General features: G+C 45.9%; 1 protein-coding gene across 1 annotated transcript; it reads left to right on the forward strand.

Moving 5' to 3' along the window:
* Positions 1-258: 258 nt before the first annotated feature.
* On the forward strand, positions 259-25,946 carry Usp22 (ubiquitin specific peptidase 22). Its single transcript, XM_090349385.1, has 13 exons — positions 259-687; positions 6,291-6,423; positions 7,602-7,715; positions 9,270-9,371; positions 10,171-10,340; positions 12,394-12,541; positions 14,818-14,923; positions 16,867-17,025; positions 18,728-18,854; positions 19,990-20,081; positions 22,250-22,312; positions 22,741-22,890; positions 23,649-25,946. The coding sequence occupies exons 1-13, from the start codon at positions 517-519 to the stop codon at positions 23,689-23,691; spliced, it is 1,578 nt and encodes a 525-aa protein (XP_090205511.1). The 5' UTR covers positions 259-516; the 3' UTR covers positions 23,692-25,946.
* Positions 25,947-26,820: the final 874 nt, after the last annotated feature.

Consider the following 26,820-nt stretch of genomic DNA (forward strand, 5'->3'; position numbering starts at 1 on the left):
CTTGGGAGTTGTCAAGTTGCTAACGTTTCAGGAGGCGACTGGAACGAGCCATCAGCCAATGACAACGGCCGGCGGTCCCTTGGACTGGCAAGCAACCAATAGCGTGGGTGCAGGGGCGGGCTCTCACTGACACCAGAGGAGGCGGGACGGCGAGGGCGGGACCTGGCCCAGGCCGAGCATGCGCACGGTGGCGCTAGCAGCCCGTTGGGGGTGACGTAATCTCCGCCCGCGGCCGCGGCGTCCCGCCCCGCGCCGCCCCTCCGCGAACCGGGGAGAGCAGGAGCTCGAACGGCCAGCGGCGGCTTGCAGTTCGGGGGCGGCGCCTACTCCGCCGCCGCCGCCTCTCTCCGCCTTTGCCGTGCTGTCTTTGTCCGCCCGCGTCGCAGTCGCTGTGCTTTGTTCCCGGTGGCCGAGCCTGGGCCGCCCGGGAGCGTCGCGGAGCAGCTGCCCGCCGAGCTGGCGTCGTCGTCGCCCCCCTCGCCGCCGGCCCCCGCGCGCGGCCGGGCCTTGCCCCCCATGGTCTCCCGGCCTGAGCCGGAGGGCGAGGCCATGGACGCCGAGCTGGCGGTGGCGCCGTCGGGCTGCTCGCACCTGGGCAGCTTCAAGGTGGACAACTGGAAGCAGAACCTGCGGGCCATCTATCAGTGCTTCGTGTGGAGCGGCACGGCCGAGGCCCGCAAGCGCAAGGTGCGGCCCGCCCCGCGGCGGCCTCCGGCGGGGCTGCGGGCTCGGGCGGGGAAGGCTGGAAGGCGGCGAGGGGGGAGGGGGCTCCCCGCGCCCATCCCCCGCGCTCCCCCTCCTTCCCGGGCCGCGGGGGTGGGGACGCCGCGGGGGTGGGGCTTGGGAGGCCGGGGGGGCCGGGTTAGGGGGGAGCATTCCCAAAGGGGCGTCGTTGTAGCGTGAGGCTCCTGCCGGGGCCGAGGGAGAGATCTGGAGAGGAATAAAAAAAAGTCCTGCACCTGGACTGGTTGCACGTCTGCTGTCACCGCCTCGGGGCCCCCCCGGGAAGGTCGGAGAGGCGGGGTTTCGGCCCTGGATTGGGGCTGTTGGGGTGCCCTGCTTCCCCCCCACTCCCGGCCAGGTTGCCAGGACGCCTGCTGGGGCGGAGCGCCCTGGAGGGACGCGTGCTCACCCCTGCTGCCAGCTCGCAGCCCCCCCCCTCCCCCGGTGGCTGGGGGGCTGGAAGAACTAGCGAGGGTTTGGGGGTGTGTGTACTGTCCAGCCCTTAGGCTGATTCACGATTTAGTAAAGCCGTTCTTTCCCTTTACCTGACGGTTTGTTTATTGTTGTTGTTTTTTGAGTAATGTCTCTGCGGCGGGGGGGGGGGGGTGGGAAGGTGAACACCAGGTGCCTTTGTGCAGATGCGTCCTCGCGTTCCTGTCTAAGCACCGGAATGCTGGGCATTGTTGGCTTCTGTTAGTTGGAACCAACACGGCCGTGGTGAGCTGAGCGTGAAGTTCTCGCTGGTGAAATGGAGTAACCTTCGTACAGGCCAGTTGGAAACGGTGTGCTACAGGTGGAGGTCTCCACGTGGGCCCTGTACTTAGGTTCTGCTCCTGTGTAGGAGATTTACTTCTGCTTTGCTCTTCCCCTTTCCATCCTTCCCTCCCCCACCCCCAGGTGACTGACTGACTGATTGATTGATTGGAGGGGGGACTGTCCTGGGGTTTGAACTCAGGGCTTGGATGCTGTCTTGGAGCTATTTTTTTGCCCAAGGCTAGTACTCTGTCTACCACTTGAGCCACAAGCCCCACTTCAGGCTTTTTGCATGTTTAACTGGAGATAAGAGTCTCACAGATTCCCCCTCCTAACCCCACCCCTACTTTGAACCATCATCTTCAGAACCTCCTGAGTAGCTAGGATTAACAACTTTTGAGCCACTGGTGCCTGGTTCTAGTATATATATATATATATATATATGTATATGTATATTTATATTTTAAATTTGTGGCCAGTCCTGGGCTTAAAGTCAGGACCTGAGCACTGTTCTGTTCTTAGGCTTTCTCAAGGCTAGTGCTCTACCATTTGAGCCCATCACATCATTTCTGGCTTTTTTTTCCTATGTATGTGGTGTTCAGAAATTGAGCTGGGTCTTCGTGCATGCTAGGCAAGCACAAAGTTTGACCACTAAGTCAAACTTGTGGCCCTGGTTCTGGTAATTTTTTAAAACAAATCTTGAAGAGTCAAATTTAAAACTTTTATAATTTTGCCTAATCTATACAAGGTTCCCACAACATACTCTTTCCCCCCTGTGACTCAGATTAATCTTTTTTTTTTTTTTTTTTTTTTTGCCAGTCTTGGGCTTGAGCTCAGGGCCTGAGCACTCTCCTTGGACTTTCTCAAGGCTAGCACTCTACCACTTGAGCCTCAGCGCCACTTCCGGCTTTTTGCTATGTATGTGGGGTACTGAGGAATCGAACCCTGGTCTTGATGCATGCTAGGCAAGCACTCTACCACTAGGCCAAACTCCCGGCCCCTCAGATTAATCTTAATTTCTAATTTCAGGTGGTTTTTGCTTGTGTGTGTGGGATAGTAATGGGGCTTGGACTCTAGGCCTGGGCATTGTCCCGGAGCTCTTCAGCTCAAGGCTACTGCTCTATTTCTTGAGCCATGCCCCTACTTCCCATTTTCTAGTGATTAATTGGATATGAGTGTCACATTCTTTAGTGCCCAGGCTGGCTTTGAACCTTGATCCTCAGATCTCAGCCTCCTGAGAAGCTAGGATTACAGGTGAGAGCCACTGCACACTGGGCTACAATCTCTAATTCTTGACTCACCTCTGTTATCTCCCAGATTTCACCTCCTATGGAGCTGGGATTGCAGGTGTGGGTTACTGTTCTCAGCCCGCTGTTTTTTTTTTTCTCTCTCTCTCTAATATTTATCATGATCATCAAATATCTACACAAGGATGCTTCACTTTAACTTTTCCTTTTATGTGTACAATGCATCTTGATCAGTCACCCTTCTCTGACCAATTTCATTGTTTCCTGGTTCTATTTTTGTCTATATACATGAAATATTCTGTCTGTTTTCTCTCATTCATCGTATTAGCCTCCACCCCTAAGTCAAAACATTGTAACTTATAGATATGCAAGTGTTTTTTTAAACTAATTGTTCTGTAGGATTATACTGTGGAATCTTTCATATAGTGTACTTTAGTTTGGTTGATTATTATATACATATGACCCTGTATATATCTGTCTGTCTGTCTGTCTGTCTGTCTCTCTCTCTCTCTCTCATATATATATATATAGTTGTTTTTCTGTTGGCCATGGAACTTGAACTTAGGGCCTGGGTACTGTCCCTTAGTTCTTTTGCTCAAAGCTAATGTGCTATCATTTTTAGTAACAATACCACTTCTGTTTTCTTGGTGGTTAATTGGAGCTAAGAGTCTCACAGACTTTTCTGCCTGCCTGTCTTTGAACCATTAACCTCAGATTTCAGCTATTTAGGAGCTAGCTACCTCAGTAATTAGGAGCTACTAGTGCCTGGCTTTATGTCTAAGATCCATATATGAGAAAAAACATGCACCCTTTGTCTTTCTGAGCCTGGCTTGTTTTGCTCAAAATGATCCCCCGCTCCCCCAGATCCATTGGTTTCTCTGCCAATGATGTAACCGCATTTTTCCTGATACAAAAGTAACATTCAAATATATGGAGGCTACAGATACATTCATGGTGCACACACACACACACATATTGTTATTGTTATTGGGAAGGTGATATACAGAGGGGTTACAGTTACATTTCTTTTTTTTAACAGTATCACCCTTTCCCTCTCTCCCAGTTTTTCCTTTCCTGTCCCCACCCACAAGTTGAATAGTTAATTTTCAGTATAGACACACATATTTATCATATTTTCTTGAGCCATTGCTTGCATCTAAGTTATTTCCACTTGGCTTTTGTAAATAATGCTTCACAAATACAGATGCCATTATTTTGTCCTGACTTACATTCTTTTAAATAAATGCCCCAAATGGTATTGCTGGATTACAGAGTACTTCTAATTTTAGTTTTTCATGGAGCTTCCATATTGATTTTCATTGTGGTTGCACTAGTTTGCATTTCCACCAACAGTGCATTAGGGTTTGATCCTTGCCAGTATTCATTGTTCATATTCTTACTGTAGTGAGATTGGCTCTCACTGCTTTTCTGATTTGCATTTCTTCAGATATTTATTGGCCATTTGGACTACTGCTTCTGCAAAGTATTTAGTAGCTCTTTTGCCCATTTATGTATTGACTTATTCTTGAGGTTTAATTTTTTTAATTCCCTATACATTCTGTTTATTAGTTCTTGTTAGACATAAATAGCGAAGCTCTTCACCAATTCTTTTAGTAAGTGGTCTTTTCATTATAGTGACTACATCCTTTGCTGTGAGAAAAGCCATCCTTTCCATCAAAGCGGGTTGCTTAAAAGTTCCTTGCTGGGTGCCATTGGCTCATACCTGTAATCCTAGTCACTCAGGAGGCAGAGATCTGAGGATTGCAGTTCAAAACCAGCCTAGGCAGGAAAGTGAGACTCATCTCCAATTAACTATTAAAAAACCAGAAGTGGCACTGTGGCTGAAAGTGTTAGAGCACTAGCCTTGAGCTAAAGAGCTCAGGGACAGTGTCTAGGCCCGGAGTTCAAGCCCTACAGTGCTCCTCCACCTCCCCCACCACATACACAAATTCCTGTTTTGGCCTATTGGCTTAACTCTTGTTGATTATTCTAAAACAATATCAGCAAGTAAAGAAAGGGAAGGAGGAAATGATTTGGCATAAGATTTTTGTCTTAACTGTCTCTGGAAGAGGAATTAAGGCGTACCTCAGATTGTTGAAGGAAAATAGAGGGTATGAATAAGACATACCTCAGGTTGGTCTAGAAAGTAGCAGAAGGGCTAAGAGTTTGGCTACTGGTAGAGTGCTTGCCTAGCCATACATGAAGACCCTGGTTTGATTCCTCAGTACCATACACGTAGAAAAAGCTGGAAGTGGTGTTGTGGCTCATGTGGTAGAGTTCCAGCTTTGAAAAAGCCCAAGGATAGTACTCAGGCCCTGAGTTCAAGCCCCATGACTGGCAAAAATTAATTAATTAATTAATTTAAAAAAGGTAGCAGTGGGCTGGGAGTTTGGCCTAGTGGTAAGAGTGCTTGCCTAGCATGCACGAAGACCAGGGTTCGATTCCTCAGCACACCACATACATAGAAAAAGCCAGAAGTGGTGCTGTGGCTCAGGTGGTAGAGTGCTAGCCTTTAGAAAGCCCAAGGACAATGCTCAAGCTCTGAACTCAAGCCACAGGACTGGCAAAAAAAAGAAAAAAGAAAAAAAGGTAGCAGAGGGTACAAGTAGTTAAAGTAATTAAGACTATTAAGTATCTTGCTTAAATATCTTGGTCGCTCACACCTGTAATCCTAGCTACTCAAAAGGCTGAAATCGGAAAATTTCGGCTCAAAGCCAGCTCAGGAAGGAAAGTCCTTGAGATGCTTATCTCCAATTAACTACCAAAAAGCCCAAAATGGTGCTGTTGTTAAAAGTAATACTGCACTACATCTTAATTACAAAAGCTTAGGGAGGGTGTCCAGGCCCTTAGTTCAAGTCCCAGGAGTAGCATGTATATGTGCATCTGTCAGAGCATGTGTGCACAAACACACAGACTGTTAAGTTTATCACAAAGTTGTTTTTTTTTTTGTTTTTTCCTGCCAATCCTGGGGTTTGAACTCAAAGCCTGAATTTCTTTTGCTCAAGGTTAACACTCTACCATTTGAGTCACAGCACCACTTCTGTTTTTTGTTTTCGTTTTTCTGTGTGTGTGTATGTGTATATACATGTATATGTTGTACTGAGGAATTGAGCCCAGGGCTTCATGCATGCTAGGCAAGCACTCCCAGCCTGATGTTCCCTTCTCTTGTTCCCATCTATATTGCTTTATTTCAGGTCTCTCCCGTTTTGTTTTGCTTCTAAACTTGCTGTGCTTTTGGACCCTGTATAATCAAGCTTCAAATTAAGGAAGGTGTGGCAAGACATGAGTTGCTAGTCTATAATAGGATTGGCACTGTCTTGTGGCACCTGTCAGGACCAGGAAGGAGAATTCAGTGAAGTCCTGGTAGCTTGAGGAAGTTGGCTTCTAGCAAGCTAGTTTAAGTTAAATGAAGTAAGTTGCTTTTGGAAGAATTAAATTTAAAAAAGGTGATGTTTTAGAGTGGGAAGACTTGGAGAAGAAATTTCCTGTACCTTTTGCAATCGCTGCTCATTTCTCTTTGAGAACTGTTCGGCACACTCTGCTTATTAATGCTCTCTCTAATTTCAGGCAAAGTCCTGCGTCTGCCATGTCTGCGGCGTCCACCTGAGTCGGCTTCACTCTTGCCTGTACTGTGTCTTCTTTGGCTGTTTCACAAAGAAACACATCCATGAACATGCAAAATCCAAGCGGCACAACCTGGGTAAGCTACCACTCTGAGGCAGAAACACTTTATCCGCACTTTAAAGTCTGCTTATTTTTCTGAAATGGCCCATGCCCTTCTTATGAAGGTTTATGGGAAAAAAGAGAGGGAAAATGAACTCAAGTAGTTTTTCCTTAAGATTTTTTAAAATATTGATGTTAATATTTTACATAATCTTAAATGATTAATGCTTCATTAACTTATCTTGAACAAGCTTGCTTTGAAGCACTCTTCAGTGCTTCCTCTGGTAATAGATATCAGATCATCAGATCCTCATCTTCCTCTTTTTTTGCCAGCCCCAGGACTGGCCAAAAAAAAAAAAAAAAGTGGATTTTGTGAGTGGGTGTGCCTGTGTGTGTGTGTGTGTGTGTGTGTGTGTGTGTGTGTATGTGTGTGTATATGCATGTGTGTGCGCGTGGGGAGATACAGGGGAGGTCATGTGTGTGCATGTGTGTGCGTGGGGAGACATAGGGGAGGTCATGGGTGGGCACTGTCCCTGAGCTCTTCAGCTCAAGGCTACCACCTTACCCATGAGCCAAGCCTCACTTCATGGAGATAAGAGTCGCAGGTCCTTTTGTGCCTCGGCTGGCCTTGAACCTTGATCCTCAAATCTCAGCCTCCTGAGTAGTTAGGATTATAGTTGTGAGCCACCTCACCCAGCTTAGTCTCATGGATTTTATGGGCTGGGAATTTGACCTGGTGGTAGAGTGCTTGCCTAGTATGCACAAAAACCCTGGTTCGATTCCTCAGTACCATGTACATAGGAAAAGCTGGAAGTGATGTTATGGCTCAAGTGGTAGAGCTCTAGCCTTTAGAAAGTCCAAAGACAGTGTTCAGGCCCTGAGTTCAAGCCCCAGGACTGGCAAAGTAAAAAAATAAAAATAAATCTTACTCTTAGATATCATGGTTTGACAGAAGCAGAGTCCTGGCATTTGAGTGTTGGGTTCTTTGTAAAGTATGGATAACTTGCTAACTCATTCATTTTCTTCTGTTGTGGAAGCTTCTAGAGCTAGCATGTGACCTCATCCTGCTTGGATGGTAATATCTGGGAAATCCAAGTGCTGTGACTAGAGAGAAGGGAGATGCTACAGTGTGCAGAACACTCAACTTCTGTGATCAACTGTGTTACAAGCATTAGCTTTCTGTGTAAAGTTAAGTTGTGTGTTTCCTCCCCACAGCCATTGATCTGACATATGGAGGTATATACTGCTTCTTGTGTCAGGACTACATCTATGACAAAGACATGGAAATAATTGCCAAAGAGGAACAGCGGAAGGCTTGGAAAATGCAAGGTTGGATGCTGCCTAAATTTACCTGTCTGCTTTGTTCCTTAACCCTGAAGTTCCTGTTGAGAACAGAACTCAGTAAGAGACAGAGAAATACCAGAACATGAGTGGGAGTCAGAGGTAGAGCCTGTTGGTGCTGGTGAGGGGGTAGTGTCAGTTTGATGAAAGATTTTCCAGATGCTCACAGTGGTCTGCAGTAATTGCTGGATCAGTGAGTATCTAATACTTCAAGTAGAAGGAGAATCACCACTGTGCAAGGAAAGCATGGAAATCTGGCCTGTTTTATGCATGCCTTAACTGTTCTGTAGTGAAAATACCCCCACTTAAAAAAAAAATACTTTTATTATCTCTAAGTAGTTGTATAAAGGAATTGCCATTCACCAAAGCAGTTTACGCATACAGTGCATCAAAAAATTTTTTATTGTAATGTTTAGAGGGGTTACAGTTATATTTGCGAGATAGTAGGTGTATTACTTCTCACACATTGATACCCCTTCTCATGTTTTTGTGTCTATTTCCCTTCCCCCACCTTTGATCAATTTTTTTTTTTTTTTTGCAAGTCCTAGGCTTGGGCACAGGGCTTGAGCACTGTCCTTGGATTTTTTTCAAGGCTAGAGCTCTACCACTTGAGCCTCAGCACCACTTCCAGCTTTTTGCTATGTATGTGGTACCAAGGAATCGAACCCGGGTTTTCGTGCAGGCTAGGCAAGCACTCTACCACTAGGCCAAACTCCCAGCCCTGATCAATTTTTTTGAGAGCAGAATTATTTGGTGATCAGGATTACTTCCATGATTAATAGGTCATTTCTGGAAAATAATCTTTTTGACTTATATGTTCTATTCTCATCTCCTGTAAACTTAATGCTATCACTATTACATGTGGGAATATTATTTTTTGTGCAGAACACTTAAACCATAGAGCTGAGAAATGCACATTCCATGTTAAAGTAGAATTCTTCCAAAACCATTCCTGCAATCTCATCTGCTTGATGCTGGCTCCCTAAAGTCTGACTTATGAACAAGTACCTCCAAATGAAGAGAGTATGTATTAGGATGGAGGATGATGCTTAGTAACATTTGCATCAGCATTGTCTTGGGTTTTAGTCTCCTGTGATGTAAAGGTTCTTCAGCAGGTAGATTGCTGGGACAGAGCCCAGGGGAGGCAAGTGCTTTCCTATAGAGCTGTGGCTCAAAAGTGCATCTTCTTTGTCAGTCTCATTTGCAGGCAGGAAAATGCTTCACCTTATTTGCCAAGTAGCTACCATTGGAACTGAAGCTCCAAGGAATTCGAGGCATGTGAAGACAGTCATCTTGCATTCGTGTTGAGATGGCTTTGATGAGTGGTGTTGGTTTCCCTGTTTCAGGAAGTATTGGACATTTGCTAAGGGAAACTCTTTTTAGTAATCTCTCTCCTCCTGTCTCAGCATAGGAGGGTGTTAGAAAGCCCTAACATTATGAGTGAAGAAATAACCGATAAATAATATCACTACAGCTCTTATAAACACACACATCATGAGAATTTAGCTAACTGTACCTGGAACTGTCCTTTATCTGCATTAGGTGCCGGAGAGAAGTTTTCAACTTGGGAACCAACGAAACGGGAACTGGAACTGCTGAAACACAACCCCAAGAGGAGGAAGATCACCTCCAACTGCACCATAGGTGGGTGGAGGATAGTGCACTCAACATAGTGGATTTCCACTTCTGGTTAGGTGTCAAGCCATCAGTCTGTAGGTTTCATAACACCACGTGATTCTATCTGAACTCTGCTTGTATGTGTGTCCTTCACGGGTTTGCTTATTATTAGCATTCAGGTCTTTGGTACCCACTTTCTGCAAGCATGGAAGACAGTGGTGCCAAGACACATGTAAAGGATGCAAGTATATTCTGATCAGATTGCCCCTCAGGGTGATAAGTGAAGATACCTGAATATGAAGATGTTTACTGAGTGGCCTGAACAAAAGACGTTGTTAGAGAGGCTTCATTCTCACTTGTTTTTTATAGAAAATACATTTTAGGTAACTGAGAAAACCTGAGTAGGAAGGGAAAAATGATGGTGAACATTCCTCAGTACAGTTCATATAAAAATTATAGCCGTGCTTCACACCTAGAAACCTCGCTACTCAGGAGACTGAAGTCTGAGGGTTGTAGTTTGAAGCCAGGCCAGGAAAATTCCTGAGATTCTTATCTCTAATTAATCACCAGATAAGCCAGAAATAGAGCTGTGGTTCAAGTGGTAGAGTGTTAGCCTTGAGCAATAAAGCTCAGGGATAGCACCCAGGCCTTAAGTCAAGTCCCAGGACCAGCACACACACACTGCACTGCACTGCACTGCACTGCACTGCACTGCTTCTTGAATGCATGGGTAAGGTTTATTTACATGTAGAAGTTTTGGGATTTAGCATTGTATGTCCATAGCTCAATACACATATGATTCTGCTCTTCGTGGCTTCCCCTCCAGGCCTCCGTGGGCTGATCAATTTGGGCAACACGTGCTTCATGAATTGCATTGTGCAGGCTCTGACCCACACGCCACTCTTGCGAGACTTCTTTCTGTCGGACAGACACCGTTGTGAGATGCAGAGTCCCAGCTCCTGCCTGGTCTGTGAGATGTCCTCACTCTTCCAGGAGGTGAGCACCACTGACTTCTGGGGTGAAATGGTTCTGTCACTGCTTTCTTTTACCTTAAAAAAAGAAAAAAATTACAGTGGCTGAGAGTTTGGCCTAGTGGTAGAGTGCTTGCCTAGCATGCACGAAGACCCAGGTTCAACTCCTCAGTACCACTTACGTAGAAAAAAGCTGGAAGTGGTGCTGTGGCCCTAGTGGTAGAGTTTTAGCCTTGAGAAAGCCCAAGGACAGTGTTCAGGCCCTGAGTTCAAGCCCTAGGACTGGCAGAAACAACAAAAAAAAAAACAGTTGGGCACGGTGCCTCATGCCTGTAATACTAGCTACTTAGGCAGTTCAAAGCCAGCCCGCACACTAAAGTCCATGATACTTTTATCTTCCATTAGCCATGGGATAACCAGAAGTGGCACTGTGGCTAAAGGGGTAGGGTGTTAAGCTTGAGCTGAAGAGCTCAGAGACAGTGTTCAGGCCCAGAGTTCAAGCCTCATGACCAAAAAAACAATTGACAATAGTAAGGGAAAACAAAATTTCAGAACGTTTTTTTAGTACCTATTTAATATGTGTCTATATTTTGAAAGATGCTGCTTTTCCCAAGAGGTTAGCATGCTGTTGGCATGGGTTTGGGAGATAAATTACTGACCCAGGAAGAGAAGAGCTCTTGAAGGGGTCGTGTTGTGATGGCCAACTGGTAGATGACACTTGTCTCCATAAACACTGATAAATCCACACTTACACATCTCAGCAGTGCCTGGGACACACATTGACCCCTTTCCCACTTTTAAGGAAAGTGGGTGACAAGGATCCCCATATGTGTTTTATCAAAGGTCTCTGTGAGCCTTGGCACTGCACCACAGGCTGTTTGCTTGGTTATAAAATATTAGATAAAATACGTTCAGACTATATAATTGAATTTTGTGTTTACATTTGAGTTCTGTCTCTTAACACATCAAATATTCAAGGATCTGAGACATAGCTCATCCCAAGCCTTTTGGATAATGGAGGCTTAGTCTTTATTTGATGGGCTTGTGCTAGCATAAGACTATGGGGCTTGGGCCGGGAGTTTGGCCTAGAGGTAGAGTGCTTGCTTAGCATGCACGGAGACCCGGGTTTGATTCTTTGGTACCACATACTTAGAAAAAAGCCAGAAGTAGTGCTGAGACTCAAGTGGTAGAGTTTTAGCCTTGAGAAAAATCCAACGACAGTCCTCAGGCCCTGAGCTGGACTGACAAAAAACAAAAAAAACAAAAAACAAACAAACTATGGGGCTACTTTGTGGATCTTTGGAATTGCCCTTAGTGGTGCCTATGCAGAGAGGTATTCCTGTTAGTTTGTGCAGAAATTTGGCCTTTTTTTTTGATCTGCCACATACTCTTTATTTATTTGTGGGTCATAGGGTTTGAACTCGGCCTGGGAGCTCTCCCCGAGCTCTTCAGCTCAAGACTACTGCCCTACCCCTGGGCCTGTGTGGTGTCCCTGAGCTCTTCAGCCCAATGCTACCACCCTACCCTTGAGCCAAGCCCCACTTCCCATGTTCTAGCTGTTAATTGGAGATGAGTCTCAGGTCCTTTTGTGCCTGGGCTGGCTTTGAACCTTGATCCTCTAATCTCAGCCTCCTGGGTAGCTGGGATTACAGGCGTGAGCCACCACACCCGGCTCGCCACATATTCTTGTAGTTATGTGTTTTATCGCTAATACAGTGAGAACTTTGAATATTTGTAGCTTACAGAAATTCTGAATTCAAAAATGAGTTCCAAAAATGGTGAGACACTTGGCTCTTTCCCCTTCCTCACTCCTCCAATTAACCAGCAAAAAGCCTGAAGTAGAGGTGTGACTCAAGTGGTAAAGTACCAATGTTTTTGGCAAAATAGCTGAGCACTCAGTGCCCTGAGTTCAAGCTTCATACTGATAACAAAGAAAAGGGGGCGGGAGGGATAGGGAATTTTTGTCAGACTAGTCATTACCCATTCTTGGCAGCTGTTAAGAGTTTTGTTGTGTCGCTTCAAGTTTAGCTTTTGGTCCCACTAGTTTTCCCATTTCCCTTCTCTTTTTCTCTGAGCAGTTTTACTCGGGGCACCGGTCCCCTCACATTCCATATAAGCTGCTGCACCTGGTCTGGACCCATGCACGACACCTGGCAGGCTATGAGCAACAGGATGCACATGAGTTCCTCATCGCAGCCCTGGATGTCCTCCACCGACACTGCAAAGGTGAGCCAGCTATTGTGCCTTCTGCCTGGGGTCTGCCTCTCTGCGTGTGTGTCTGTGAAGGGAGGACTAGGGGATGCTGTGTGTGCACAATCTGGCAAATGATGATGAAACGTGATGGGTTTTTGTTATATAGACCTTTTGTCCCCCCCCTTTTTTTTCTATAGACTATTTGATCCTATTTTTTTTCCTAATAAGAAAGAGTCACAATTGCCTCAAGGAAATTGTAGTTTATTTAATGATTGACCAGGACTCTGAGCTTGCTAGGCTGGTGCTCCACGGCTGAGGCATGCCTCCAGCCATCCATCGTTTAATTTCTAGAGAAGAGAAAGGAGTTTCAAGTGTCGTCCTCATTCCTTGCTGGGATATAGCAGCTTGCTGTGGGGAGGAGGATCTTTCATGACTATCAGTAAACACCAAAACCTTGCCCACACCGTCTTCTAGGCCTCTGGGGTATCAGATCGGAGGCTTCTAAATATCATTCCTCTCCTGATCATTCATCCAGATCCCACTTGGAAGTCTCCAGATTGCTGCCCTAAAAGTATAAAGAAGCTGAGAACTGGGAGCCTGTCTACCTACCTGCCAGTGCTTGCCTGACCCCAGTCATATTTTCTCTTTCTTAATACTGAACAGATGCTTTTGGTTGTTGTTGTTGTTTTGGTCAGTCCTGGGCTTGAGCTCAGGGCCTGAGCACTGTCCTTGGACTTTCTCAAGGCTAGAGCTCTACCACTTGAGCCTCATCACCACTTCTGGCTTTTTTTTCTATGTATGTGGTACCAAGGAATCGAACCTTGGTCTTTGTGCATGCTAGGCAAGCACTCTACCACTAGGCCAAACTCCCGGCCCACAGATGCTTTTTATTAAGTCTTTCCTGGAATCCCATTGGACTTGTTTCATAGCCACACAGACCAGCTCAGGAACAGTACCCCTTAAAGGACTCTTGGAATATGTGCTGGTAGTTTTGGGGTACAACAGTTCTGGGAGTTATGAATATGGAATTTGGACCAAGTAATTGAAGTATGGATGGTTCCCCGCCCTTCATCATGGTGTAGTTCTCAGAAATGCGATCTGTGGATTTCAGCATAGACTTAGAGCATACTAATTGCCAGGGTACTTAGTAGGTCTGGTGGAGGTCAGAAGGTTTCACTTCTACTCTGGTCCCCAATGATGGCTGAGGCCGCTGCTCAATATCCCACATCTGAGACATGGCACACTTAGTGCAGTAGTGAGTTAGCTGCCTCCTTATAGGCCACTATAGCTTTGGGCTACTTACTACAGCTGGTTCTAGACAGTATCCTCCCTGGTGGTTATTTTTTCTTTTGCAATCTTTAGTTGTTATTATAAAGGTGATGTAAAGAGGTGCTGCACTTACCTAAGTCAGGTAATGAGTACTTTTGTGTGTGTGTGTGCCAGTTCTGGGGCCTGGGCACTGTTCCTGAGCTTCTTTTGCTCAAGGATAGCACTCTTTTTTTTTTTTTTTTTTTTTTTTTTGCCAGTCCTGGGCTTGAGCTCAGGGCCTGAGCACTGTCCTTGGACTTTCTCAAGGCTAGAGCTCTACCACTTGAGCCTCAGCACCACTTCCGGCTTTTTTCTATGTATGTGGTACCGAGGAATCGAACCCGGGTCTTCATGCATGCTAGGCAAGCACTTTAACCACTAGGCCAAACTCTCAGCCCAAAGGATAGCACTCTTATCACTTGAGCCACAGCACCACTTCTGGCTTTTTTCTGTTTATGTGGTACTGCTTTCACTCTCTGGACCCAGAGACCTCATGTCTCAAACACTGCAGTGTTCGGCAAGCACTCTTATCACTGAACCACATTCCCAGCCCAATGAGTACATTTCTTTTTTGAACAGTGTTACCCCTTCTCTTGCACAATCTCCTTCCTACCTCCACTCAAAATATATATATACATATTTTTTTTTTCTAAAAAATGAAACCGTTTAAAGAACAAAGCAATTGGCTTTCCTCTAACCTGTCTTATCTCTCGAGCCAAGTTGAGGCCATTGTGTGTCACACCATGTGGTCAAACACATGTTGGGCTATCTCAGTTATTATTCTGTATATATGAAAGTAAGTCTACAACTCTACCCAATTTGGGAGCATCAGATGTGCAGTGTTGCCAAGTAGAAGAAAAGATATTTTACTAGGGGATAGAGAAAAGTGCCAGCACTCCTGGCTTCTTCCTACTTTTGTGGGTAGATGTGGGACCTTACTGCCTGCTGTCTTAGTGTGGTACAGAGATGGCTGCTAATCACAAAGCTCTGTTCCATCCTAGGGGATGACAACGGGAAGAAAGCCAACAACCCCAACCACTGCAACTGCATCATTGATCAGATCTTCACTGGTGGGCTGCAGTCTGATGTCACTTGCCAAGTCTGCCAGTAAGTGTGACCATCCATGCAGCTGAGGATCACTGTACTGTCAGAATCTGCCGGGTCATTTCAAATGGTTTATTTCCCAGTTGGCATAATTATGTGCTCTGACAAGTGTTAAAGGTAAACCCTTGAACCTAAAGCTTAGAGGCTGACCTTGGATTTTTTTTTTTTTTTTTTTGTCGGTCATGGGACTTGAACTCTGGGCCTGGGCACTATCTCTGAGCTCTTCAGCTCAAGGCTACTGCCCTACCCCTGAGCCACAGCCCCATTTCCGGTTTTCTACTGATTGATCGGAGATAAGAATCTCATAGTCTTTAATGCTTGAGTAGCTAGGATTACAGGCATGAGCCACCATCCCTGGGTGACCTTAGATATTGATCTGCTGGATAATCTGGTTCATCCACTGGAGAAGAGACAATTTTGTTTAAATAACCATGCCTTGTCATTCGTTGAGATGAAATAGCTCTTGTAGAAAAGCCAGGTGTCGGTGGCTTTCGCCTGTAATCCTAGCTACTCAGGAGGCTGAGATCTGATGACCATGGTTCAAAGCCAGCCCCGGCACTAGAGTCCTTGAGACTCTTATCTCCAGTTAACCAGAAAACCAGAAGTGGGGATGAGGCTCAAGGGATAGAATGATAGCCTTGAGCTGAAGAGCTCAGGGACAATGCCCAGGCCCTGAGTTCAAGGTCAGGACTGGCGAATTGTTTTGTGATTTCCTTTTCCATTTGCCTTGATATAATGTCCCTAGCCTTTTCTGGGTGTAGTTTCTGCTTAGTGTTCAAATTTAAGACCCAGACTGAGAATTTAAGCATCCTAAGGCATATTCCAGTTCAGTTGTTTGTTTTTGCTTTTTGTTCAAGTTTTGGGCATGAACTCAGGTCCTGAGCACTGTCCTTGGGCTTTTTCATCAAAGCCAGCACTGTGCCACTACTTCTGTCTTTTTCTATGTATGTGGTACTGAAGAATTGAACCCGGGTCTATGTGGATGCCAGGCAAGCACTCTACCACTAGGCCAACTCTTGGCCCTGTTTTTTTGTGTGTTTGTTTTGGTTTTTTTTAGACTCTAGGTATCTACCAAAATCATTCAGATCCCATAATGGATTGGGACTTACATGCTGTAGAAGGTTCTAGAGCCATATCGCTGTGGGCTGACACAGATGAAGTTTTCTTTCAGTAATAAAGTTTCTAAATTTCTAAATTACCTTGTTGGCCCTTAACTACTGAGTTCTGTTGGCAGGAAGTCATTTCAAATTTATGTCCTGTTTAATTATACTGAATATAATTATAGTGGATTTCCCATTTTCTTTTAAAATATTTTCTTTCTTTCCTTTCTTTCGCCAGTCCTGGGGCTTAACCTCAGAGCCTGAGTGCTGTCCTTGGGCTTTCTCAAGGCTAGTGCTCTACCACTTAAGCCACAGCATTATTTCTGGCTTTGGTATGTGGTACTGAGGACTCAATCTTAGGTCTTCATGCATGGTAGGCAAGACTCTACCACTAGGCCAAACTCCAAGCTCCAAGTATTGTAAACTTCCAGATAGTAAGTAACAAGCCTTGTTAGATAGAACATTTCCTGTTCCTTGGGGTCTGCCAAGCCTGAACTGTGCACCCTAGTGGTACACAGTTTCTGTTATCACTACTAGACAGTGTGCCATTTGTGGGTAATGATACTGTAGTTCCAGATGCAGTGAAATGGATACAGGGATTCAGAGGCTCTAGAATTGGGGCTCATAGCTTTATACTGTCCCCAGACTGCCTATCTGAACGGTCCCCTGGATTGGAAATTATCCCTGTGGGAGCTCAGGACATTGACGTGAGTGCTCCTGCTTTGTCTTGCTTTCTCCTTGATAGGAAAAGAGTAGGGCAGAATATTGGGGTGCCCTCCATAGGAGCTGTCTCAGACACGGCAGTGGTCATCAATCTTAATACATTTTCTTTTCCTTTCCCTACAGCGGAGTCTCCACCACCATCGACCCTTTCTGGGACATCAGTTTAGACCTGCCAGGTTCCTCCACCCCGTTCTGGCCTCTGAGTCCGGGTAGTGAGAGCAGTGTGGTGAATGGGGAGAGCCATGCATCTGGTACCACCACGCTTACAGACTGCTTGCGGAGGTGAGCTGCCTCAACCCAGGCAGGGAATACCATCTCATGCCCACGGAAAGGCTAGTCATCAGCCCTAAGTTTAGTTTGTCCCTTTTTTTCTTTCTGGTTAGATCTTTTTGTCTACCAGCTTTTCATGGTACCTTGTCTGTATCATAAACTACCCATACTTTACATAGGCAAGCAAGAGAGAACTAAGGTGTCCCAGGATTAACACCTGCGGTGTTCTACATTTATAATCCTTTTTAAAAACAATGTTATTCTTAAAGTGTTGGACAGAGGGCTACTATGTTATATGTCAGGTAATGAGTACATTTCTGTTTTTTGGACAATGTCATCCCTTTTACATTCATAATCCTTTAAAAATGTGTCCCCATATCAGTATAAATATGATAGGATGTGAAGCACTTTTACTGGTCTCAGAGCTGCTGCAAGAGAATTCTCTTTTTTTTTTTTTTTTTTTTTTTTGCCAGTCCTGTGCTTGAGCTCAGAGCCTGAGCACTGTCCTTGGACTTTCTCAAGGCTAGAGCTCTACCACTTGAGCCTCAGCACCACTTCCGGCTTTTTTCTATGTATGTGGTACCGAGGAATCGAACCCGGGTCTTCATGCATGCTAGGCAAGCACTTTAACCACTAGGCCAAACTCCCGGCCCTGCAAGAGAATTCTTGTCGAAGCTGCCCTTTAATGGAGCCAACAGTTTTGGTCTGCAACCTGATTTGCCTTTTAAAATGCACCAACATTTGGGAGGGTGCTAGTGGCTCATGCCTGTAATCCCAGCCATTCAAGAGGTTGAAATGTGAGGATTGCAGTTCAAACCCCACAAGGCAGGAAAATCTATGAAACTCTTACCCCAATTAAGTACAAAGGCTGAAGTGTAGCTGTGGCTCCAGTGGTAGACTGCTAGCCTTGAGCCAAAGAGCTAAGGGATAGGGCCCATGCACTTGAGTTCAGGCTCCAGGACTGGCACAAATAAAAAGATCATTTTAATGGGCAGCAAGCTTTTTGTTTTTGTTTGTTTGTTTTGGTCATAGGGCTTGAACTCTGGGCCTGGGCTTGTTCCTGAGCTCTTTAGCTCAAGGCTACCGCCCTATCCCTTGAGCCACAGTGCCACTTCCATTTCCCCCCCCCCCCATGGAACCTTGCTACCACTTCTAGACAGATCACTTTCCAGATATACTTAAGAGTATACATTCTCCTCCTCTTCATCTTCTGCCTCAGCATCTTCCTCCACACACCCTGAGTGCTTGCCTAGCATGCATGAAGTCCTGGGTTTGATTCTTCAGTACCACATACCTGAAAACCTGAAAAACCTGAAAGTCTGCTGACAAAAAAAAAAAAAAAAAATAGGGAAAGATAATTTTTTTAATTTTTTGTTTGTTTTTTGTTTTTGCCAGTCCTGGGCTTGACCTCAAAATCTGAGCACTGTCCTTGGGCTTTCCTCAAGGCTAGAGCTCTACCACTTGAGCCTCAGCACCACTTCCAGCTTTTTTTTTTTCCTATGTATGTGGTACCCAGGAATCGAACCCAGGTCTTCGTGCATGTTAGGCAAGGACTCTACTACTAGGCCAAATTCTCTGCCCAATTTTTTTATTTTTTATGGTGAAATTAGTTGTAGACATGTGCTTTTAGTAGAGAAATTAAAAGTAATAAAAATCTTTTCCTCCTGTCCCCTACTATAACCTAAAATCATTGTTTTATTTAAATGCTTTGTAGATTTACTAGACCAGAGCACTTAGGAAGCAGTGCCAAGATCAAGTGCAGTGGTTGTCATAGCTACCAGGAGTCTACTAAGCAGCTCACCATGAAGAAGCTGCCCATTGTGGCCTGCTTTCATCTCAAAGTGAGTTTCCCAGGGAACCAGCCACAGTGGCAGGTAGAATGTGACCTCCAGCACAGCCAGAGGCTGCTGGCATGGGACACAGCATGCATCCACACTGAAAGTTGGAAAAGGTGCCAAAGAAGCAGAGGGTGAGGGAATGAGACATGATTCCTATGCTCTGCTAAAGACTTTTAATATTATGGGGCCAGGAGTTTGACCTAGTGGTAGTGTGCTTGCCTAACATGCAGGAAGACCTGGGTTCGATTCCTTGGTCCCACGTACTTAGAAAAGTCAGAACTGGTACTGTGGCTCAAGTGGTAGAGCATTAACCTTGAGGAAGGCCTAAGGACAGTGCTCAAGCCCTGAGTTCAGTCCTCAGGACTGGCAAAAAATAAAAAGACTTAGCATTATAGTCTAATCAAGGGCTGATAGGCTATTTCTGACATAAGTCAGGAATTCGCTATCTGAGGCTTTAAGGACCACAAATGACCTCTCTTGTATATTCTTTATTTTAATAAATGTAAAATGCTAAGTTAGGAGGGGTGGGGTAAGCCTGTAATCTTAGCACTTAGGATCCTGAGGCAAGAGGAGCTGATGCAAAGCAGGCTAAGCTTCATAGACCTCATCTCAAGGTAAAGAAAACCTATAAGGATAAAAGAAACCTATAAGCTATGGATGTGGTCACACTGTAGTTAAACAATTTGAAGGAGCCAGGAGCAGTGGCTCTCACCTGTAATCCTAGCTACTAAGAAGGCTGAATCTGAAGATCAAGGTTCAAAACCAGCCCGGCCACAAAAGAATCTGAGACTCTTATCTCCGATTAACTTCTAGAAAACGGGAAATGGGGCTTGGCTCAAGGGTAGGGCGGTAGCCTTGACCTCAAGAGCTCAGGGACAGCACCCAGGTCCAGAGTTCAAGCCCTATGACCCCCCCCCCAAAAAAAATATTGGAAGGTACAGTGGTTGACACCTGTAATTCCTGAACCTGAGTGACATAGGTGGGAAGCTCATGAGTGTGAGTCAGCCTAGACCACTTAGCAAGGCTCTGTATCAAAAATATAACTCAAAGAGCTCAAAGAAAGACCCTTGGAGGAAGCCCACTCAAGCTTCCATCCCACTCCCACTTAGTCCTCTATCTCATTTCTCCATTTCTGCAGCGATTTGAACATTCGGCTAAGCTGAGACGGAAGATCACCACGTATGTGTCCTTTCCCCTGGAACTGGACATGACGCCTTTCATGGCCTCCAGGTAGGAAAGGGTTAGTTTGTATGAATCTGGTGTCCTATATGGGTGATTTCAGCTTCAGGTCTCTAGGTTGAAGCAATCATACCTATTAATTTGAACTTTACATCACCAAAACTTAGTTATTTGTCCAAAACTTATTCAAGATGCGTTTTCGTGAGATATTTTTACTTAGCAAATTTATGCTTTTTTGTGTGTGTGTGGGTCATGGGGCTTAAACTCTGGGCCTAGGTGCTGTCCCTGAGACTTATGCTTTTAAGTTTAATATTTTTTGTTATTTATTCATTTATTTAGCCCATTCTAAGCCTGGACGCTGTCCCTGAGCCTCTGTGCTCAAAGCAAGCACTCTACCACTTACCATTTCTTCATGCATGCTAGGCAAACACTCTACCACTAAGCCACATTCCCAGCCCCATTGATAGATACTGTTTTATATGCTCAGAGTTAAGTGGTTTTTTTGGTTTGTTTGTTTGTTTTGTTGTCTTCTTTCAACTTTCCAACTGAGTTCAAGTTCCAGGAATGGCAAATAAAAAAAGAGGAGGTGGGGGAGGCATGAACTCCTGTCATCCCAGCTATGTGGGAGGAGATAATCTGTGGGGTCTTTGCCTAAGGCCAATCCCAGACAAGAATAGGATACCTTATCTAAAAATAACAGAGCTTGGCAGTGTGGCTGACTAGCAAGGTAAGACCCTGAATTCAAACGCCAGCACCTGTTCAAAAATAATGCTTTTTCTCATAGCTCTAGAGGCCAGATCCGTGAAATGGTCCTACTTTGAAGAGTCCAAGCAGGTTCCTTGCCTTGGCCCTGTGGTCTCAGGGCCTCCCCTTGAGTCTGTGTCTTATCTCCCTCAGCTTACCTCTCATAAAGACACTGGTTAAAGCTAGGCACCTGTGGCTACTCAGGAGGCTTGAGATCTGAGGATTACAGTTTGAAGCTAGCCTGAGCAAGAAGGTCCGAGAGATTATTTTGTTTTGTTTTTGTGGATCATGTGGCTTGAACTCTGGACCTGGGCGCCGTCCCTGAGCTCTTGAGGTCAAGGCTTCCACCCTATCCCTAGAGCCACAGCCCCAGTTCCTGTTTTTCCTAGAGATTAATTGGAGATAGGAGTCTCCTTGACTTGATTGCCCAGGCTTGCGGGAAGGCGATCATCAGCATGAGGAGCTAAGATTACAGTTAACCACCAGAAAACCAGAAATGGCTCTATGGCCCAAAGTGATAAAGTGCTAGACTTGAATTGACGGGAGCAGGGACAAAAAACATGGAATTCAGGGCCTGGACACTATCCCTGAGTCTAAACGCAGACATTACCTTTTCAGTTCAACCCAGGCATCATTTCACACAGATTGTTATTGTTTGTGTCCATTCTTTTTTTTTTTTTTTTTTTCTTTTTTGCCTGTCCTGGGTACTGAACTCATGGCCTGACCACTATCCTTGGGCTTTCTTTAAGGCGAGTGCTCTACCACTTAAGCCACAACACCACTTCAGGCTTTTTCTGTGTATGTGGTACTGAGGAATCAAACCCAGGACTTTGTGCATGCTAGGCAAGCACTCTACCACTATCACACTCCTGGCCCTTGGTGTCCTTCTTGTGGTAGCCTTACCTTTGTGGCCCACAGGTCAATGTCCTAAATAGAACATGACTATCAGAATTTCAGCTCTTCAACCTGTCCCTAGGAAACAAGCAGCCCAATCATTTGTTCACATGCTTCTATTCAGTCACATGCTTCCATTTGTGCACATGCTTTGTTGTGCACATTAGATAACATTAGGAACTGTCTAGTGGCGGAAGGAACCGTGGTGATTCTTGTGCTCATTGAGAAGCATCTGTCTAGGTTGTCAAATGGATTTCACTTACACTACCTTGGGAGTCAGAGGACAACTGACTCTGTTCACACAGCCTGCTTGGAAGCTTCTGGGGCCGCAAATGGCCCTTGGGTCCCACTCAGGAGTGGGCCACTGTGCTGTTACATGGTTTGCCTCACAGCCTGAACCTGTGTCCTCACCACAGCACATGGCAGCTTCTACCCAGAATGTAGTATTGGAGCTGGGAAGCATTTCAGCTCCACTCTCACAACCCCACCGCAGATTCTCAGTGAACACACACTATCATTAGAGACTTGAATCTCTATAACTGACTTCCAACCATACTGAGTTTTGCTGGGTTTTGTTACAGCAAAGAGAGCAGGATGAACGGGCAGTACCAGCAGCCCATGGACAGTCTCAACAATGACAACAAGTATGTGATGCTCGGGGATTTGGGGGGATAGCTTCCTAGACCTGTGGGAAAAGTTTGCCTGCTTTGGGGTACGAGGTAGGGGGTGGTCGTGATTGCAGTGTTGGGGAAGGATGCTTCTCCTTCCAATAGCTTTCTCCTGGGACCACTGTGGTGAGTGAGGTTCTGCCTGAAAGCACAACCTGTTGGCCACCCTGACAAGCCTGTTCCTCCTGCTGCTGTCGGGTCTGCTGTTGATTGCTCTTGCCACAGTTTCTGTCCACTAAGTATATAGTTCCAGGAATTAGCTGGATCTGAGCAAGGCAGACTGGCTGTCCCCACTCTGAAAGCTGCTCTGGGGTCTTGGGCCAAGTTTCGGGGCCACCTCCTACTGTACTGTGTGGTTTCCCACACACCATCAACAGCCATTCTTTCCTCACTCTCCACACCAGGTATTCGTTGTTTGCTGTAGTTAACCATCAAGGGACCTTGGAGAGTGGCCACTACACCAGTTTCATCCGACAGCACAAAGACCAGTGGTTCAAATGTGACGACGCCATCATCACCAAGGCCAGCATCAAGGATGTGCTGGACAGCGAAGGGTACGTCCATTGTATGGGGCTGGGGGTCCCTGCAATGGCAGCACCACTCCCCTCGCCTCTGCCCAAAGTCAGACAGCTCAGGGTGTTCACCTTGAATGGATGAAGTAACAGGGCTTTCAGTGGTAGGTGGTTCCCTACCACTGAAGTCATGAGGTCATCCTCTTGGAGAGAACGTTGCTAACCAGGGGCTCTGCATAGTGCCTTCTTTAGCCCAGGGAGCATCTGATGCCCCATTGCCTTGACCTTGCTTTGTACTGGGCACATTGGTTATTTACTGCTTTTGTTCATGGCATAGCAACCTGTGCAGGCAAGAGTTCCCTCTCACATCCCATAGTCAGCCATGTTCCCAGCCCAGGGGACCAGGGCAAGCGGCCGGTAGGTACTTGGAGGAGGTCAGCATGGTGCTGTGAGCATTGGAAGGCCCTGGAGACCTGTCAGTGGACAGTTCGTATGTAACAGGGTGGGTGACGAGGAGGCAGGCCTCACATGAGGCAGTAGCTGAATGGACAGGACAGGTGATGGCAGAGAGTGCCACAAGAGGTCTGTGAGGCCTCAGTCACTGACGAATGGGTTGGGGTGACGACGCTGTGGCGCTGGAGGTAAGATAGTGTCCCCAGCCAGCATGGAACTCTTCAGGGACTATGAGAAATCAGATGAGCAGTGCACCTGTGCATGCATTCTCATCTGGCATGGGCTGCTTTGATTGTTAACATTTTAGACATTAGAATTAAAAACTGTTTCCCCCTCTGCCTCCTCAGGTACCTGCTGTTCTACCACAAACAGTTCCTGGAATATGAGTAACCTCCTCCGCTGGTCAGAAAAAGGAGGGTGACAAGTTGACAAACCTCCTAAGATAATCCCCTGTTCCCCTGACCACAGGACACCCCGACACCCCTCCTGTTCAGACATGTCATGTGCATGGCTCCTCTGCACATCGGAGTCAAGGTATCGGGGTAGACACACTGTGGAGCTGAACTGCCATGTGCCCTGGGTGGGAAAGGAGGTGAGGGGCTCTATGGCAGTGTCTCCTGTCTCCAAAGCGTGTGGGAGATGGAAATGGTATCCTCCATGCAGAGCAGCCTCTGCCTGGTGCTTTGTTTGGTAGTCCCATGCATGCGGTTTGAAAAGGTTCCTGCCAATTGGAAATTATGGGTCCATTAAAGCTATAAAGTAGACACAGATCGGTGTGCAAGGTCAGGAGCTGTGAGTGCTTTCTTGTCTCAGTGGGGTGTGGTACTTAATACATGGAGTGTGGACTCCAAGCCTCCATTTTTTGCAGCTGTAAAGTAGCCCTAGAGCCCAAGGATGTGAGGCCACGGGGCGGGGGGCTCAAAGCACGTGTGTTCAGCAGATGACATAGCATTACCTGCATGTGGAAGCATCAGCACAGATGTTCTCTTGGTTTTCTAGAAATAGGCATTTTTTTTTTATCTCCTTTTCTCTTTTTCCACAGTGGTGAATTTCATACACGTAATAGTAGTAAAGTGGATGATTACTGAGTTTAGACTGAAATCTAGATGGTTCTTCATTTTGAGAGTGTGTATTACTTTTTACTTGGTGCTGTTTTGTTGCTCCCTCCCTCTTTCCCCGGCCTCCCTCTGTCCTCAGTTTAACAGCAGGTAGCAAGAAGAGAACCATGCTAGAGCTCAGAAAGGCCTGTGATTACCTTAGTCTTTGGAGTAGGGTTTCTTCCTTCTATTTTCCTTCCTGGTCTGTGGATCCATTCCCTGTCCTGGCTGTTGGTTGATGTGGTGGATTTGAGACTGAGTGGACCCTAGCAGGGACTATGTTGCGTTACCTTGATCATGTGCCTCTCTGTATCATTGCAGCTTTTAGTTGAAGCCAGAACAAAACGAGCTCATTGGCAGAACTGAACAAGGAAAGGATTTGTAATCTATCTTGCATGTTTCTATCTAGTCAAACCCAGACTTAGACATTATTACCTGAGGATTTAGGGGGCAGAAGCATTGTTTTCATCTGGTTTGTGAACTATGATCTCTCCAGCTGTGCTGGCCCTGGCAGTCCTGTCTGCAGTGGGCTGCAGTGTTTTTGTCCTGGGGAGATAAGAATCAGCTATTGAAAGTTTGGCAAGCATTTCTCCTAAGAGTCAGGTAATGAGCACTTTAGGCTTTGTGGGCTGTGTGGTCTCTGTCATAGGTAACACTGAAGAGTGGCTGTATTCCAATAGTTCTTTATAACCAGGCACTGGTAGCTTATGCCTATAATCCTAGCTACTCGGGAGGCTGAGATCTAAGGTTCAAAGCCAACCCAAGCAGAAAAGTCCATGAGACTCCAGTTATAACCACAAGAAAACTGGAAGTGGTGCTGTGGCTCAAAGTGGCAGCGCGCGATCCCTGAGCAAAAGAGCTCAGCAACAGTGCCCAGGCCCTGAGTTCAAGACCCATGGCTAACAAAAAAATGAAAATATAGTTCTTCGTGGACTTTGGAGTTTACGTATAATTTTCATGTGTTGAGACATTTTAATTGAGAAAAAAAAGACTATGAAAATGAGATGAATTTTCTTAGCTGACAGTCCACACGAAAGCAGGCAGGCCACACAAAAACTGTCCTAGCTCAATAGCTAGTTCTGTTGTGGTGGGGTAGTCATGTCAGGAAGTGCTCAGTTAACATAGGCAACAGTGGTCACACTGCAGGGCTGTTAGGGACAGCAAAAGCCCTTATAGTACTGTTTATAAACACTAGCCTGGATCATTAGCTGATGCATTTCCATATTTAAAGAACAAAGAAAAACATGTTTTAAAGTGAGCATTACTGGAGAAACGAGTGGGCCCAGATTTTCAGGTATGGCCTCATGGGATCTCTGTTGGTGACTAGAATGAAGATGGTGGAAGAGACTTTGGGGTTCTCGGTGTGGTTCTTTTCTTTGGTGGTACTGAGGTTGGGGTCTCATGCTCTCTAGATAGGTGCTCTCACATTTGAGCCATACCCCTAGCTGAGAGGTTCTTTTATTTGGGAACAGAGGTATCAGAAAGGAGACTAGACTGGGCGGCATGCAGGAATCTGGTCTGGGAGCCCTTCTGAAGGTCCACCCCCTTGTGTCCAGATGCAGGTGGGGATACAGGTGGATGCGCCAACCAGCCTGCACCCTGTTCCTGCCCTCTTGTCTCGGCTGGTGTTCAGGGGTGTCAGCCATTCTGAAAAAGTTCAAGTAGAGAGAGGAAGAAAGACATTTGTCTTTTGTATGTGTTATTTTAAACTCACATATCTAAATTAATTCCCCTCCTCACTGGCTTTGGTGCTCTAAGCACTTGGCTCCACATTTGCTGTGTGGCAAGGCCACGACTGCAAGGGTGCCATGCGTCTGCTTTGCTTTGTTTTCTGCCAGGGCCCTCAGCATTGCATCCCATGTTGGCTTTCCCTTGTGAGGAGCAGCATTGTTACATGGTAGCTTTGGGAGTCTTACTTCCCATCTGACTGTTTAGTCAGGAAAATGGTTTTCTGTGAATGTCTCTAGGGTTCAGATGTCACAAAGTGCATCTTGCTACAGAGGTTCTCATTGCGTGAAATTATCCCCACCCCATACACATGTGTACTAGAATATTGAAAAGAATCTGCTTCAGGGGTGTGGACTCTTCTGTCAGAGTGTCACAGTAGATGCGTGGACTTGCAGTCTTCAGGTGGGTCCTGAGTGAGGTAAAGTACAGGAAGCATGAGGTGGCCTGAGGACACAACAGCCTAGCTCCTCTGTCCTGGGTCTCCTTGATCTGGGTGTGGGTCTGGGTCCTGCCAGGCCCTGGGATGGGCTTTGGAATTCCTTTCATTTGCACCATGTGTACCCGAATGCTCTCGTATTTTGGCTTGGTTGTATGCTCTTCCTTGTGTAAAATCACTATTCTTTTGACAATTCAAGTGATTGTTTGGTTTACTATAACTCTGAAAACAAAAGTTGTAAGAAAAAATTCCAATGAT

This window comes from Megascapheus bottae, chromosome 17, assembly GCF_031878675.1.
Source record: "Megascapheus bottae isolate mThoBot1 chromosome 17, mThoBot2.hap1, whole genome shotgun sequence".
Classification (NCBI taxonomy): Eukaryota; Metazoa; Chordata; class Mammalia; order Rodentia; family Geomyidae; genus Megascapheus; species Megascapheus bottae.